This window comes from Podarcis muralis, chromosome 3 (assembly GCF_964188315.1).
Source record: "Podarcis muralis chromosome 3, rPodMur119.hap1.1, whole genome shotgun sequence".
NCBI classification, from domain to species: domain Eukaryota; kingdom Metazoa; phylum Chordata; class Lepidosauria; order Squamata; family Lacertidae; genus Podarcis; species Podarcis muralis.
In genome coordinates this window covers 52773867-52791318 of record NC_135657.1, presented here as the reverse complement: position 1 = coordinate 52791318, position 17452 = coordinate 52773867, and the positions used below count along the sequence as shown (strand labels likewise).

The 17452-nt window shown below is 43.5% G+C and overlaps 1 protein-coding gene across 2 annotated transcripts in view; it reads left to right on the top strand.

Moving 5' to 3' along the window:
• Window positions 1-310: 310 nt before the first annotated feature.
• Window positions 311-17452, top strand: part of PNLDC1 (PARN like ribonuclease domain containing exonuclease 1) — a 47708-nt gene continuing 30566 nt past the window's right edge. For both annotated transcript variants that reach the window (XR_003705941.2, XM_028723824.2), the window contains exons 1-16: window positions 311-718; window positions 3323-3380; window positions 3493-3566; window positions 4388-4421; window positions 4539-4662; window positions 5067-5155; window positions 5258-5358; window positions 6472-6551; window positions 7665-7802; window positions 8165-8234; window positions 8425-8510; window positions 10285-10340; window positions 11108-11175; window positions 11715-11768; window positions 13353-13395; window positions 14512-14611. Coding sequence is in view for 1 of the 2 variants with exons in the window: in XM_028723824.2 (XP_028579657.2) it covers window positions 643-718; window positions 3323-3380; window positions 3493-3566; window positions 4388-4421; window positions 4539-4662; window positions 5067-5155; window positions 5258-5358; window positions 6472-6551; window positions 7665-7802; window positions 8165-8234; window positions 8425-8510; window positions 10285-10340; window positions 11108-11175; window positions 11715-11768; window positions 13353-13395; window positions 14512-14611 (1251 nt within the window). In the remaining variant the exon portion in view is untranslated. The remainder of the gene's footprint in view (window positions 719-3322; window positions 3381-3492; window positions 3567-4387; window positions 4422-4538; window positions 4663-5066; window positions 5156-5257; window positions 5359-6471; window positions 6552-7664; window positions 7803-8164; window positions 8235-8424; window positions 8511-10284; window positions 10341-11107; window positions 11176-11714; window positions 11769-13352; window positions 13396-14511; window positions 14612-17452) is intronic.

Here is a 17452-nt window from a genome sequence, read left to right as displayed (position 1 = left end):
GTAAATTGTTGCATGGACAACTATAAAAAACAGAAAATAGTCACAACACCAGCACATTTTGCCTATATAGCCCTACTGCATGGAAATATTTGATACCACATGTTGGAAAACAATGAAATAGGCATAATTATCTTAGCCTAAGATTATCAGGTGTTGACGAGATAAAGAACTACTCAACTTTTAGAAGATATCTGAAGGCAGCAGTTTAGGGAGGTTTTTAATGTTTGACGTCTTACTATGCTTTTATATGTGCTGTAAGCCGCCCAGAGTGGTTGGGAATAATAATAATAATAATAATAATAATAATAATAATAATAATAATAATAATAATAGTAGTAGTAGTAGTAGTAGTAGTAGTAGTAGTAGTAGTAGTAGTTGAGCCTTTTGGGGGAAATCATGGGTAAAAACACCCTTCGGGGGTGGGGATCTGCTAGGGGCATAGTTTCTGTGGATCTGGGGAGGGGGCAGCCCATGAGTCGACCGCCTTTAAAAGCTCAAGGGAGGCAGAAGCCAAGACTCGCATCCAATTAGCCTCGGCAATTCGCGTCGCTCCATTTTGCTTCAAGGCGGTAGGCGTGGCTTCTCCCGGCTCTTCTTGTGGGGCGGGAATAGCCTCGATTCGCACGTGTGCCTGGAAGCGGGATGGATGTGGGAGCCGGGGAGTTTGAGGAGAAGTTGCCGAAGCTGCAGGAGCTCATCCTCGGCTGCGACTTTGTCGGTGAGGGAGATGCTGGGGGTGGGGGGAAGCTATCCCTGCGAAGGCGGGGGGGGGGGGGGGCATCTCCCAATGGCCCTCGGCTGGCCTTGGGCTTAGTTGATCGAGCTGCGGTAACGGCGAGGAGGAGAAGGGAAGGGTCCCCTGGGTAGATCTGCCTCAGTCCAAGCCTCGACGTGCTTGCATGGAAGCAAACCCCACTGAACTCATTGGGAACCCGCTCACCCTCTCCAAGATTAGTATTTTAAAACTAATATAACGGCAATCGTTGCAAGCATACTGGGAATTTTAGTTCTGGAGGGAGAGCCAGTGGATCCCTCAGCAGAATGCTCACGGCTTGTGCCATGTTAAGTCCCCAGAATTCATTGGGGAAGGGGAAACCAAGGTCAGTGTTTGCAAATGTCTTCAACGCTGCCGGCTGCTTCAGAGTAGCAGGAGTGGCTGGGCTGAGCTCTCAACTGTTCCTGATGGAGAGTTGAGAGGATAGGTGGCTTTAAAAACAAATACTGTACTGTAAATAAGCAAGCCCGCTCCTAGATCCCAAGGGAGGTGGACCGCTCTGATCAGGGACGCGGACTTATAAAAAATATTGGGGGGGCCCGGGAAAGCTCATGAATAATAAATAAGCTCATGAATATGCAAATAAAGTGGCGCCGCCTCCTCGTGAGCGAATAGGGGAGAGCGTGCTGCGCCTAGCCCCATGGAGTCGGCGCCTATGAGAGAGCCAGAGAGAGAGAGAGAGAGAGAGAGAGAGAGAGAGCCCGAGAGAGAGCGAGAGAGAGAGAGAGCGCAGCCAAGCCCCCTTCACCGCCTGCCCCCCCCGCCAGCCCCCTCTCCCCTCCTCCCTAGGCGGCAGCTCCGCCATGACCACAAACGGCGGCGGCAGCAGCAGCAGCAGCCGCGCGCGGCCCGGGCTCCCCTCGCCGGCCGCGGGAGCCAAGGCGCGCGATAATTTGCTTAAATTATGTCAGCGGCGCCCGGCAGAGCAGCCCTCTCGGCCACGGCAGCCCGGCTCTCCCAGCCCCCGGGGGCCGCCCTCCTCCCTCGCGCAACCGCAGCGTTCCCGCCCGGGGAGGCGGCGCCCCCAGGAGAGGCGGCAGCAGCAGCCGCGCGCGGCCCGGGCTCCCCTCGCCGGCCGCGGGAGCCAAGGCGCGCGATAATTTTTTTAATTATTGGGGGGGCCGAGCCCCCCCAATAAAATTTTTGAGGGGGCTCGGGCCCCCTCAGGCCCCATGGGGTCGGCGCCTATGGCTCTGATCATTATGAACCTGGCAGCTTTGGAGGCGCCCTGGCACCTTGTCAGTCACTTTTCTTTCAGCTGCATGGGGTCATCTTGTTCAGAGTGTAAAATCTTTTATTTTTCTTAGTACTGTATTGAGGAGCTGAGGAGGTGCCATCTCCCTCCTTAAAGGTAAAGCTACCCTGGTCCAGTCGCGGATGACTCTGGGGTTGCGGTGCTCATCTCGCTTTATTGGCCGATGGAGCCGGCGTACAGCTTCCGGGTCATGTGGCCAGCATGACTAAGCTGCTTCTGGTGAACCAGAGCAGCACTCCCTCCCTGCTCTGGTCTAAATAACAAAACACACACACACACACCAATATTTATGTACGGCTTCATCAAAAAGGTCTCAAAACGGTTTACATGAAGCAAAACAGAATACCTAATAAAATCAAACTTAAAAAACAAGTAGATGTACTGAAATTTATCAAAATATGAGTAAATCAACAGTTAAAAAACAAAGATACATAATAAAACCACACAAATGCACATTAAAAAATTGCATGTCTGGATAGGATTTCATAAACAAAACGTTTTTAGTAGGCATCACAAACAGTACAAAAATGGCACCTACATAAATAAAAGGGCAGGGAATGCATAGTGTAGGTTTGACTACTTTAAAAGAGTGATCCCTATTTTAAAGAGGTATTATGTGGCGTTTCTTAAAAGTCCCAGTTCTGTAGGTTGAAGAGGTTGGAGTATGGTGATCCTTCAACAGTTCTCAAGCTATATTAATAACACCTTGGACCATGTAACAAATCAGCAGCTAGTGTAGAGCTTTGAGGAGAGCTATAATATACTGACAAAATCTCACTCTTGTTGGCAGTCACAATGTAGAATTTTGCATTCACTGTAGTTTCTGAAGCAAGCACGAGGGAAGCCCCACAGAAAGAGCATTGCAGTAAACCAGTCTTGAAGGGACCAGTAGCTTGTCCACAATAGTTCAGGTATCTGATTCCAGGACTGGCAAGAGGTTTTGTACCAGTACCAGTCAAAGCTGAAAAAAAGGTGCTCCTGGCTACCTGGACCTCCAGTGACAAAACTGGGTCAGGAAAAGTGAATATTTGCAGCTGGTCATTAGTGTTGTGCCATGACTAACAATCAAGGTAAATCTAAATTCCAAAGGTTTTATTGCTATAATAGCTGCAGTTCTGATGAAACTTCTTAAAATCAACCAAATATAGTGGACTGGTGTCTCATGCAAAGGATTTCAGAGCACTGATGGAACCGGCAGAATATAAAATTACAAAAAATGCTCACAGTGGGGAAGGCAAATAGTTTAGTTTGGTGCCCTTTGTTGTGTTCAATTTGTTCTTTGTATTTTGCAGGCCTTGACATGGAGTTCACAGGTTTGCATTCTACCTTTCCACCCAGTAATCAGCACAGGTAAGTTTGTCTAACCATACATATTTTCAGATGATGTGTACAGGAGTACTATAAAGGTGCATACACAACATGGAAGTACCGTATTTTATGATTTTTTCCCCTCCCCTCCCAGCCTCTTTGATTCACCTGCTGAGCGCTATCAAAAAGCCAGACAGAGCGTCCAGCAATTTACAGTGAGTCAGCTTGGTGAGTTCTTTTTGAGTTGCTAAAACTCAAATGTTAATCCTGTACATACAGGATCTGGGTGGGAATGCTTGCGGTTACCTTGTTTTGGGTTCTAGTGGGAGATTGAAAGGGACTTAAGTCCAGATTACCTCTTCTGCCTCCTTGAGCAAGGCATGAAGATGTTTCCAAAGGGCTTTTAAACAGACCAGCACTGCGCTTTGAAGTCATGATAATTGGAGCTGCAAAGCACAGCATCAGTTGATGTTACCATGAAGTCATTCGACTGACAGCTCTGCCAAGTTTGGCCCACCAAGGGGTGAAGAGATAATGATGTAGCCTCTTGGCCAGAAAAGGTTCCCCCACTCTGTTTTAGAGGAATACTCTGTTTCCTGCATTGTTTGTTCAGTGTTACCAGAGCAGAGGTGTCTCTTTCTCTAGGTATTTTGGGCGGTTGTGGCTCTTCTAGGAAGTAGTCAAGATGGAATTATTGGATATCTGCTGTGCAAACATGATTCTTCGGGTAATATGGGGGAGTGTAATACATCTGTGAACAATATAGCTGTAAATCAGTTCCTCATAAATAGCCTCTCTACAAACACCTAAGGTTCCTTGCAATGTCTGCCAGTATTTGGTGCTAAAATTAAGGTGAACTTAGCTTTCCACCTGAAAGGTTGCTATTGTCATTTTCAGTAAATGACTAGATGGCTGGTGTCCTTACTAATAGGCAAATGGTTCTAGCATAGTTTTAGCCAAGGAATAGAGAAGAACACACATTTGTGATCGAAATGTTACTGTGTGCAGGTGCCTGTTTTGTGTGATAACATTTTACATTTTTCTTTCAGGTTTGTCAATATTTTCCAGTGAAAAATCCAACAAGTACGTATAGTGTTTTCTTGTCAATGGTTATATTTACCTGGTGATCACAGGATAAAAATGCTGCATTTTAGCCCTTCCCCAGCAGAAATCTTGTTAGTCATTCTGCTTTCTTTGCAGGTACGTGGCTCATTCCTATAACTTTTTTCTCCTTCCCATGACATTTGGCCAATTGGATTCTGAGGTCTGTTTCCAAACATCTAGCATTCAGTTCTTGTCTCACTATGGTTTTGACTACAACAAGGTATGTTTTCTGTTACAAATAGACTAGGCAAACAAAACGTGGATTTTTTGACTTGTTTTGCCATTTAAGTATTGTTACGTCTTCTACTTGCACAACAGGGTTTCCTCCTTCTCCCCATATGCACTTCCCATGCCTTCTGAAATTGGGTCAGGCTGGGTGGGTTGGAAGACCCCCCAGAACAGCATGTGTGGTAGGAGGGAGGGGTCGTTCCATCTGGAAGCTGGAGCTTTGTTGCACTTGTGAATTTTAAAGCACTTGAATTTTTAAATTAATACTGGAGTACAGCCACTTACAGGATTGGTGTAGTCAAATGAACAGAAAGGATAGTTGTGGCATTCATATTCCTTTAACACAGAAACTTTCGGAGGTGTAACTTTTATCCTCCCTCCTCTCCCACCCCCAAGTTTCTTAAAGATGGAATCCCATACATGAATGAAGCACAAGAGAAGAAACTTCAGCAACAACTTTTGCCCGGGAGCTTGATGGTCCACAGGTAAAACTGATCTTTCTGTGAGAGTCTGCAGAGCGTTCTGGTAAGTCCAGGTTCAAACTGGTTCACAAGTTTCAAACAGCTGCTTTGCTCTTCTATCTCCAGTGCCTTTGAAAAGGACAAGCTGAAAAAAGTGATTGATGAAGTAACTTGCTGGGTGTCATCAGCAGAAGCGAAAGATTCTATGGTTCTGCGCGATATGTATGGTAGGGGGCCTAAGCTTAGGCACTTTTGATTTCGTGTCTCACAGCCCTTGACTAAATTTGTTACTTGCTCCTTGCCCCACACCTTGAATTTTTGTATCTTTCCCTCTCACGCATTGGAGAAAGACAGTGGTACCTCGGGTTACATACACTCCGCTAGCCCAGAAATAGTGCTTCAGGTTAAGAACTTTGCTTCAGGATAAGAACAGAAATTGTGCTGCAGCGGCGCGGTGGCAGCAGGAGGCCCCATTAGCTAAAGTGGTGCTTCAGGTTAAGAACAGTTTCAGGTTAAAAATGGACCTCCGGAACGAATTAAGTACTTAATCCCACTGTAGAAACTTTGTTTTGTTATCACTGTACCTGTTATTTGTGAGTCTGAACATAAGGCTATGTACCATTTTTTTTATTCTGGGGTGGTGGGGAAGCACTAAAGCAAGACCTGGCACCTTCACTGATGAGGAATTTTGGGGGATGCAGCTTCAATCAATCAATCAATCAATAAAGTATACTACACTTAACAGAAAATAGATATGAAAATAAATTGGACTTAATAGTATCCCTTGGAGGGGCGGTATCCTTTTCCTCCATGCCCCCAACTCTCCTGAAAATGATATCCAGTATACAGTATACTACTCTCAACATGTTCCAGAAAAGCATGGGATTGTAGGAGAACCACTGCAAGATGCAGGTGATGTGACTGCATACATTGGAGAACACCCAAAACCTCCCTTGCTTGCCATAGAAAGCTAGCCTTGAGATGGAAGTTTAAGCAGGATTAGAACACTGCTCTCTGGAATGCTATCTTTCAACAGGTAGGGAGGGTTTAAAACGTATGTGTTGAGAGTGGAATCTCACAATTCATCCTCTCCCTGTAAACTGCATTTTGAACTAGTACAGTGGTAAATTGAGAGATAAAAGCAGTCTGAATTCCTGATCCTGTGCGTGAGTGTGTCTTGCTGCTTGTAACACCTTAATTAGATATAGACTTGGACAGTAGTGAAATCTTAACAGTGCAGTCTTAAAATGCTGTACCATTTTTCTAATTCAGTCATCTGAGTGTTAGTGAAGTACAATGAAGCTATATCATGCTGTTCGTGTTTTTGCTTCTTCTTATAGGCTTCCAGGTGTTTGAAATACAGCTGATTCTAAGACGAGCTATTCAAGATATTTGGACGATTCCTTTAGGAGGTCAAAAAGTGAGTTTCATATTGTCGTGTTTAAAATGGAACTGGTGCATTCATGGCATCCAAGTCCTAGGAATACGGACATCTTGTCTCTACCATTGTGCAGGTTTCCATATATAGATCTTTGAGAATTCTTCTAAACTTTTGGCAGGAGTGTATAAAAACAATTTGGCTAGTATTTTTCCTGAGGTTATATCTTTCTAAATAAAAGTCTTTAGGTCACTGGAGGCAGAACACAAAATTGGCTCTGTTATACTTTACTAGGCTGCCTCCCTGTTAGCCATTTATGGTACATCTGTTCATTATTTGGACTCATTCCAATCTGGGTTCAGCCCTAGCGACAGAACTGAGTTGGCCTTGGTCACCCTAATGGATGACCTTTGCAGAGAGCGGAACAGGGGGAGTGAGAACTTGATAGCTTGATCTGCTCTGAGGAATGAGAATTGGGGACAGTGTATTTCAGTGGTTCCAATCCTATCTTCAGGACCGAGTCCAAAGAGCAGCCTTGGGAAGAGTGCCTTTCACCCCCCCCCCCGACGACTATGCTATGGGGTGCCATAGGGAGTATTTTATATCCAGTGCTATTTAATAACTATATGAAGGCATTAGGAGTAGACAAGAGGAGGTTTCCAACAACGTGCTATCAGTCTACTGATGATACTCAGTTCAATTTCTCCATAACATCTGAATCAAGAGGGGCTGTGCGATCCCTGGACCATTGCCTGGATGCAGTGGTGAAATAGATGAGGAATAACAAGCTAAGCTTGAATCCTGGCAAGGCAGAGGCACTCTGAGTGAGTTGTACCTTTTTCTGAGAAATTGGTTAGTTGCCTGCTGTGAATGGGCTTGCACTTTGTCTGAAGCAGCAAGTTTGTGGTTTTGGGGTTGCTTCTGGAGTCAGTTGTGTCACTGGAGGCAAAGGAAGCCTCAGTTGAGCAACTGTGGCGGGTTTGACTGCTATGGCCATTCCTGGACCATAATACATTTATACAACAGTTATAATTGGCAGTCCGAGGTCAGGGTGGTGTGATGAAATCTCTGCAGTTTATGCATGTGGGCTGATCCATAGGTGGTGCACAAAGCGCACACTTGCCAACATACAGCTTCTGTCCTGTCTTGCTTCAGGTGATGGTGAAGAAGATGAGTCCGCAGCATCGCTGGCAGCTGGAAAATACCTCTTACGATTCTTGTCGGAGAGAGCAAATTCTGTTCTCTGCAAGGGGTTTCACCAACCTTTTCCAGACACTAGTTAAAGCAAAGAAGGTAGATCCTACTTTCTTTAGGTTTTTTTAAAAAATAATAATTCAGATGTAAAGTCACAGTAGTAGAAAATTCAAGATAACTTTTGAAAAGCTTAACAGAATATGTATATCTATATGAATTTATACAGGTGATATCAATTGAAAGTGTACTGGCCTAGTAGTAGTTGAATTTTTCTATATGAAATGACCAGAGCCATTGAAATTCAGCTGGTGATCTGTGATAAGCTCAATAAACTGATCCTCACTAGGCCTTTATTTTGTAAATTGCATTTGCTTTCTTAAAGGGCCTAGTATAAAACATACTCCCATTAACCACTGTTCAGCAGTGCTGTGTTTTTGACAATCTTACCTTTCTCTCTGCAGCCACTGGTGGGACACAATATGCTGATGGATCTTCTGCATCTGCATGAGAATTTCTACAAGCCCCTCCCTGGTAATGCCACTTCCAGCTTCAATCACAAAGAGACGTTTGTATCCTTCCCCCGATAGGATCCTTGCTCCTGATCGTTACCTCTGCTTTAGGAACTGATCTATTTCTGGTTATTGGTCAAGCTATTGTCAGCAGATGAGTTGTTCATTAACAAGCAAACATCACCATCTTCTCTCATTATTATTTTTTAAAGAAAACTACGATGAATTTAAAAAGAACATACATGCCCTGTTTCCTGTTGTCATGGACACAAAGAACATAGCAAAGGCCACCTGGAAGGTAACTCTCATTGGCTGCTGATGCTCGGGATTGCCTCTCCTCTTGCCCTCCTCACTGTGTCAATGCGAGGGTCCATGGCTCAGCATATAAGCACATAGTTTGTATGCAGAATGTCCTAGGTTCAGTCCTCAGCAAAGGATCTTGGCTACAGCTAAGAAATGCCTTTTGCTTAAAACATTGGTGGGCCACTGCCAGTCAGAGTAGACAAGACTGGCCTAGAATAATTTAAAGCCTGGCAGTTCCATATGTTCAGAAAATGAGCAAGGAAACTCCAATTTTGTCTCCTTCCCAAAGAGCAGTGACAACTTCTGTCTGTCGCCCACTATTTCTTCCCAGAAGCGGAGCAGTGATCTGCATTAGTGATACAGTGGTACCTTGGGTTACATATGCTTCAGGTGACAGACTCTGCTAACCCAGAAATAGTACCTCAGGTTAAGAACTTTGCTTCAGGATGAGAACAGAAATTACGCAGCGGTGACACAGCAGCAGTGGGAGGCCCCATTAGCTAAAGTGGTGTCTCAGGTTAAGAACAGTTCCAGGTTAAGAATGGACCTCCGGAATGAATTAAGTACATAACAAGAGGTACCACTGTATTTGAGGGTTCTTAGTGTCATCCTGTTGTTGGGATTGTGACTCTTGTCTCTTGTAATGCCAGTGTTTTTCCCACATGAAGGCAAAATGTGCGCTGCAGACAGGACAATTCAAAGTCTTGGTGCTGACCTTTAAAACCCTAAACGGCCTAGGTCCTGTATACCTGAAGGAGCGTCTCCACCCCCGTCATTCTGCCCGGACACTGAGGTCCAGCTCCAAGGGCCTTCTGGCAGTTCCCTCATTGTGAGAAGTGAGGTTACAGGGAACCAGGCAGAGGGCCTTTTCGGTGGTGGCACCCGCCCTGTGGAGCACTCTCCCATCAGATGTCAAGGAAATAAACAACTATTTGACTTTTAGAAGACATCTGCAGGCAGCCCTGTTTAGGGAAGTTTTTAATGTTTGATGTTTTATTGTGTTTTTAATATTCTGTTGGGAGCCGCCCAGAGTGGCTGGGGAAACCCAGCCAGATAGGCAGGAAATAAATTATTATTATTATTATTATTACTATTATTATTAAATTCCTGACTGTGATTGTAATTGTCACATTCAGCAGGGCTTTAGGGGAAGGGTGCATTATGGGGCTTGACAGGTTTTCTTTGATGTGGTTGGCATTCTCAAGCTTGTATACTTGGATGCCTTGGGAACAACATGATAGGCTTAATGATTGGGGGTGGGAGGAGGTGCCGAAACTGTATGGCCAAACAAGTGGAGATCTTGCCTTTTGAGTCAGTGTGTGAATGAGAAGGTGATAGCACAACAGTTTCTAGTTACGGGCTACGGCTTTGGTGTTCTATTCCTAAGGGCATGTTGTATGTTACAATCCTGGTATGGCTGCTGCTTAGATTTCTACCTGTGCACATCCCAGTTGCATGAAATGGCATACAGAACATTTCAAAGTAGCTGATTACTGATGAGACGCAGGTACCTCCAACTGACTGACCCACAGTGAACCTCTAGTTTCAGTTGTTCAGTAAATGTGCAGTAATCCTGTATCTTCATGAGGATAATGATGTTGGAGGGGTCAGGGCCTTAGAAGACAAGCAATGGTATAGGAAGCTTCAAGAACAGACATGTTGCACTAGAGTAGTTGATGTCCTATGCACTGCAATCCATTGTTACTTTGTGAACCTCCAGCTCTTTCCATGTCACCAAAAAGCTTTTAAAAATTCTTCCTTTTAAACAGGAGTTCCAGTTTCCTCGAGCTGAAAATCTTTTGGAGCTTTATAAAGTTCTGAACGGGTGAGCCATTTTATTTGTGTGTACTTGTGTCGCCATTGGATTTATCACTAAGTTAGCCTGCCTGAAAAAGAACTATAACAAGTTGTTCCATAATTCACTCAGGATTTTTTTTTTGGGGGGGGGGTCATGCCCTGCATATGTTGACCCCGTGATCAGTTTAGATTAGGGTATATGGTACTTTGTTCTTCTGTCAAATGTCTCTGAAGAAATTATACATTGTTTGCCCAGTAGTCCTGTATCTTCTGAGTGAAGTGTCTTAGCCTGCAGATCTCAGGGTAACATTAAGAGGCAGCAAATGGACAACTGGTCTGTAGAATTTAAGACCACGGGCAGCATAATTACAGATTGGGGTAAGGACATAACACCTGATAGGAGAAAAATAATATTGTTGCCTTCTTCCAGTTTTGAAAATGTTTTGCATTGCACAGTGATTAACACCTATCTGACCACAAGTGCTTTTTTAAAGAATTCGAACAACCCTTGCCTCTTCTAAAAGAAAAAGACAGCCCAGTGTTTCTATTTCACTGGAAAGGCAAGACAAGGAGGACATACGATAACTTTTATATAAATAGGCACAATGGCTATATTCTACTTCCACTGTTGGAAGTAATATACCTTTGAATACCAGTTGCTATTCCATTCAGGTTGTATTTGCGGGCTTCCCATGGGCATCTGGTTGGCCACTGATAGAACGGGATGCTGGACTTGGGTCTGATCCAGCAGGGCTCTTCTTAAGAACTGAAAGCTTGACAATTGATACCTTTCAGCAGTGACATGAATCCCACAAACCAGCCTTGTCCAGAGATCTTTCATGCAAGCGACTGCCTCAGATACGGTATGTCTGGCTATGGAAACAAATTCTTGGCGTGTAGTCATTAATCTTAATAAGTACTACGATTGATACGTTTTCGGTTGCTTTCATCACAGAGCAAAGTCACGTGGAGCTTTGAACAGGATTGCGATGCACATAGCTTTGCATTTCTATCCCTTGCAGCACACATGCACCAAACTGTTCGTTCTGCTCTTGTTCCCTACCTACTACTGCAGTCCACAACCCTGGGAAAATAGATGCTTAAGGCATTCTGCAAGGCCAAAATCAGCAGTGAACCTCCGACGGGCTTTGCATGATACCACTTCTACTGCCAGACCAAACTCAAGTGGGATGTGATTGCAACTTAATGATGGGATCTGATGATAATTGCTTCAGAATCCTTGTAGAGACTGCCATGCTCTAGATTCTTAGAGGTGGGAGGAAAACGGCAACATAAAACGAAGGGAAACACGATAGGTTGTCTGTGGAAGTTGTTTTGGGCCAGATCATTATAGACTGTCTGGGGAGATGTTACCTTTTCTGTTTTGTTGGAAACCTTTCAGCTACAAAGGAGACTCCTCACGAGGCAGCCTATGATGCATTTCTCTGCGGATCAGGTATGGGCGTAATTTTTCGTGTCTAAAATACCCCCTTCCACTGGCATTGTGCTAGTTCAACATATGGGGCAGTCTGTCTTCTTTGTTAATAAAGAAACTGTACAGCCGGATGGGTGGGGTTGAAATAATAAATTATTATTATTACTACAAACCTCTTTTGGATATGAACATTTGTGACAGAGGGTTTCAGAGCAAAACTTCATGTTCTTCCTGAATGACCTAATTATTTGTATTTTAAAGTTTCTAACAATTTAGGCACTGTGCAGAGTTTTTTTTTAAATAAATAAGCAGCCACTGCCTGCAAGCTTACAATCAAATGGATATGACACAAAAGAAATGGAGAAGGAAGAGAAAAGCAAGACAAAAAACTACCACGTATACATACATATCTAATATTGACCAGCTGGAATGGCCACTGGGGAGAAGTGGGCATTTCACTGAGAGAGGTTGTTTACCACTCTCAGTGGAATAGTAGTTTGTCCCAGCTGACCCCGTGGAGTGTGCTTTGCAGCCTGTCCTCTCCCTCAGGTGCAGCCAAATATAATTGTGATCATAACTCCTATCCTGTTATTTCTCTTTTCATAGCAAAGGGTGTGGGGGGGAATTGGCACGAGCAGAGCTGGAAAAGCTCTTTATGTTCAGTTTTTCCCTTTTGAAAGTTAGTAAAGGAACTTCTTGTAGATCCTATGCCTCACTCAGCACATGAATGTTACGAAATATTTGAAGACTTTTACTTCCTTTTAGTAGTGATAAGTACCTAGAGTATAAGATACAGTGATTTGGCCCCCCGGATGAGGCCAAATCAAGCCAATGTGCTTTTCTCTTTGAAGCTCTACAAGGCAGTCTTCTTTGTTTCTTCTTTATTGGTTTTAAGCAGGCTTAGGTAGCTAGCAGTTATTCTTCCAGGAGGTGGTCACCTCAGTCCTTTATAGAGGCAAGTAGAAGCTGCAGGGATGCTGTTTACATAACCAGCCAGGAGTTATTGCTGCTTTTCCTTTCATGAAACTAAAGAGGTACAGTGGTACCTCGGGTTACATACACTTCAGGTTACAGATTCTGCTAACCCAGAAATAGTACCTTGGGTTAAGAACTTTGCTTCAGGATGAGAACAGAAATCGTGTGGCGGCAGCAGGAGGCCCCGTTAGCTAAAGTGGTGCTTCAGGTTAAGAACAGTTTCAGGTTAAGAACGGACCTCCGGAACGAATTAAGTACTTAACCTGAGGTACCACTGTACCATGCAAGGATTTCCGCTTGTGCAATGGGACTCCCCCCCCCCCCAATCATGTGTGCCCCTGCATCCCTCAAAATTGGTTTGGGAGAACCCTCAGAACACTGCAAGGAGGAGGCATTATGGAAACAGACCGACTGGAAGAGTGGGACTCTGAATCCCCTCCTAAGTCTTTTTTAGTAAAGTTTTGAAGGCCTGAAAGATTGGTGTCTTATTTAATCAATTCTCAGAACAATCTAATTCCTATTTTTGAGCATCAAAAAACTTTTCTAGGAGTCTCCCCTCTCCATCCCAATTTTGCAGTCTTATCATTTATAAGTTGTTAGATGTAACAATGGAATTGTTTATTTTTCCAGTTCTTCTGAAAATAGCCCATTTGCTTCATGACAGAATTTCTTGGTAAGTAAATAGCTTGAATGTTTTCCACTTCTGAATAATCTTCCGCACTGTAGAATGATGGACTTAAAATTGGTTGGAGGTGGCCTAGAACTCTTCCCAGTTTCATGGGCAGCAGCACTTGCTTCCCTAAGAGCGCTGTGTGGTCTTTCCTCCTTGGCATTGTGTTAAAACACACCTGAATGCTCCAGACCAGCAAACTGCGGAAACTTCGGCTTTCATAGAGCTGGGCACACTTGCTAATGATCAATTAAGCAAGGACATTTGATTAGCAGCCCCTGTCCGCTACTCAGCCTATTAATTCCTATGGAAGCAGTAAGGGTGTACTTAGTTTTTCTCCATTTTGGCTTTATTTTTGTTGTTCATCTGGGTTTGTATTTACCGAATTTGGGGTTGTATTTACCCAATAATGATTGCTATTATGTCCTGATATGTAAAACCACAGAATTCATTGAGGGTGCACTTTCTTTTTCTTATGACTGTATTTAGTAGTAGCTGCTTGGTGACAGGTTCTGAAAGGTGATTTTGATATTTATAGACAGGGCCTGTCAGCAACAGACCTTAGAAACTGTCATCAAGCACCCTTAAGAACCCCAAAGTAAATATCAGTATTCTCTTAATGTATAAAATATCCCTTCAATAGAAAAAAAACACCATTTATCATACCAAGCTCCTTTAAAGGCATTCTAAGGCAGGCTTCCTCAGTTTTGGCCCTCCAGATGTTTTTGCTAGCAGGACCAATGGTCAGAGATGGTGGGAATTGTAGTCTCAAAACATCTGGAGGGCCGAGGTTGAGGAAGCCTGTTCTAAGGGACTAGGTAGCAGTGGAAAGGGGTCAAATTGAGGAACTCTTTACTTTGGCATGGACTTCCATGAAATATAAAAATTAAAGAATTTATTGTATTTTATAACATTGGAATGTGTTGTGTGATGGTACTCTAGTTTCAATTTGCATTATTGGGCGGAGGGAATTGCTCTGAGGCAGGTAGTAGAAGAGACCTTACCCTTTTCTAATATATGCATGCAATCTTGGCATTCCTAAGTTCTTCTAGTATATCATTCCCCACAAAACTTTTTTTCTTTTTCTTTTTTACAATCCACTGCTTCTCCTTAATTTAGTGATCCAACAAGGACTGCTCCCTCGTTTTCTCAGTACCTTGATGTATTGGCTGCATGTGTGAATCAAGTGAACATTATCCGAGCTGGTGTTCGGAAAATAGTGAGTATGAAATGTGAAAAGATTCCAGTTAGCCAGTTGCCAAGAGAAACCACTTGTGTAACATCCCCACAAGCTCAGACGGAATAGGAGCAGGGAGCAGGAGCTCTTGTGAGCTCTGTCGTTTTGGAGATAGTTTTGTAGTTTGCATGGCTGAAGCCTGGAATGTTAGAGAATGGAAGATGAGGCAAAGAGGGATGCTGAAAGGTAGACCCTCCAGATGTACCTGACCAGTGGTGAGGAATAATGGGAGTCATCATCATCATCAAACCTTTTATTAGCATCACATACAAACATTCATAGTAAATCAATACAGAGTTACCACCTCCCCAATGTCACAGAACATTTGTCAAATGAAGAGAGGCAAAACAGTCTTAACGTTACATCTCTAAGTCTCCAGGAAGATCAGATGTCTGCAATGTGTTTCTGCGACAAAAAAACAAATATTTAGCCACTAACTTGGTGAGCTGATCATTCCCCAGTAATAGAAAATGTATGACCTCCAACTCTGGTTTCCATTTGGGGATGCAGAGTTGATCTAGAAACTGCTGGCGGAGATCAGCATATAGTTTACATTTAAGAACCACATGAGTAAGAGTTTCCAGCAGGTGGTCTTCACATAATTTTTATATTTCATAATATAATAGAACCTTGCAGTTGCGTAAAGTGGATTTCCCCGGACTAAACCCTGCCTACTCTGTACCTAGGATGTTATTTTCATCAAGCCAAGTAGTTAGTTTATTTAGCAGATGTTTAGCGTACAATTTCCCGATGTTTGACAATAGACTTATTGGCCAATAGTTGGATGGCAGCTTTTTGTCACCCTTTTAAAAGACTGGAATAATTATAGATTGCTGCCATGAGTTAGGCATGATACCAGATCTATCTATCAAAGTGAATAGATCCGCTAGTATTGGAGCCTATCACACTGACTTGGCTTTGATCAATTCAGATGGAATAGCATCAAGGCTGGCATACTTTCCTGCTTTCATCTGATCAATAAAACTTGTAACTTTGGTAATGGAGACAGGGGGCCACTCATCCGCAAAAGTAAAAATGGCATGGTCCTGACTGTCAGGTGGAATACAGTCATCGAAGAAAACCGCCTTGAAATGCTCTGCCCATGACAAAGATGGAATCAATGTCAGTGAATCATCCTGTGTCTGTGGGGAGTCTGCTACAGCCTTCCAAAATTTCTTACGATCTTTCATTAGGATGGCTGAGAGTAGCGTATCCCAACATGCCTGATTATATCTTATCTGGCTAAGCTGGATAGTTGTCGGGATCTGGATGTGAGGGCGATCTGGCTGTGACATCTATCACCCAATTGATCGCCAGGGTTCATTCGGCTGATCTGGCTGGCTAGGCGGGTGTCCCCTTCCTCCCTCACCGCTCCATGTGCGTCCCACCCGAAACTGCACTCTCAGTGGAAGAGGATGACCATCCCAGATAGGAGTGTACTGTTCTTCGGTCAAGGGTATACAATAGCTGCGCTCCCCTGCTGGAACCTCCAATAATGGGAGTCATAGTCAACATCTGGAGCGTACCATGCTAGCTACCCCTGTTGTATTGAATTTGATTCACTGAGAAAAGCAATTAGGAAATAAAGGATTTTACATGTATGTTACATGTGGGCACATGCAAGGACACAAAGTAAGCTCATTTTATTAAAGTGCCCCAAACTTTCCAGAAGCTGGACAGAACAGTATTTCTTCATAATGAGGAAAGAAAACACATGCCCATGTCATCTGACAGACAATACAAATATTCATAATTTTCACAACGATACACTGTTTATCTTGTTCATAATTCTTGATCTTGGACCTGGGGCGAAAATTGTGTGACTGCATTGTTGTACATGGTGATGCAGACTTTGGTTCAAATATTCCTGGTGGATGCAGTTTTAGCATACTGAATATGTTTGTATGCACATTTTTATATAGGATTATAACAATATAGTTATTATTGCAGTTAATTTATTAATCACCTTCTAAACCAGTGTCTCAAGGCAACACACAAAAAGGAAGCTAAAGGCTAAAAAACAACAACAGGAATGTTTTTGCCTGGGGCCTTCATTACATATTTTTAGGCGCCAGGACAAAAACCTTCCTCCTCTCTCAGGCCTTTGGCTAATTAAGCAATCTGTGGCTTTTTAAACAGTGGTGGGCCATGTATTGTTGTTGTTTGTTGTTGTTGTTAATAATAATAATAGGCAACCAGAACAAACCCTGAAAGCAAGGCATTATAGGTTGGCAGTAGTTTGCCCCCACAAGTTTGGCCCTAGCCAGATGCAGCCTCTGAAGGGTAGCCCCACATAGAACAAATTGCAGGATCCAACCATGAGGTTGTCAATGCATGGGCAACCATGGTCAAGCTATCCCAATCCAGGAACAGGAAAAGCTGTTGGTAAAAGGCACTCCTAGCCACTGAGGACACCAGCAAACAATAAAAGGACTTGTATTCCAAAAAAATTCAGTCTACAACATCCTTGGCTCTTCCCTTCCTCACCCTAGCTAACAGTTCTTCATAGTGTGATCCCTTGTGAGGTCTGGGGCCTGGCTACGACAACCAGTGAGGGTGAGTGGACTTGCCCCTTCCACCCTCCCAGAGCCGTAACCCCAAACTACAAACAAATAACAAGAACTATTTTGGGGGTGTTCAATGTGACTGATTTTTTTTAAAAAATAACCACCAAAACCTGATGTTAAGCATTAATGTTAAACCACCAATTCTTACCTACCACGGTGTTTGTGTGTGTTGTGTTTGGCATAGTTTATTGAAATGTTTCATAATACTTAGACCCTTTTGTGAATCTTCCTCTTGGTGCCTTCAGTAGCTGAAGGA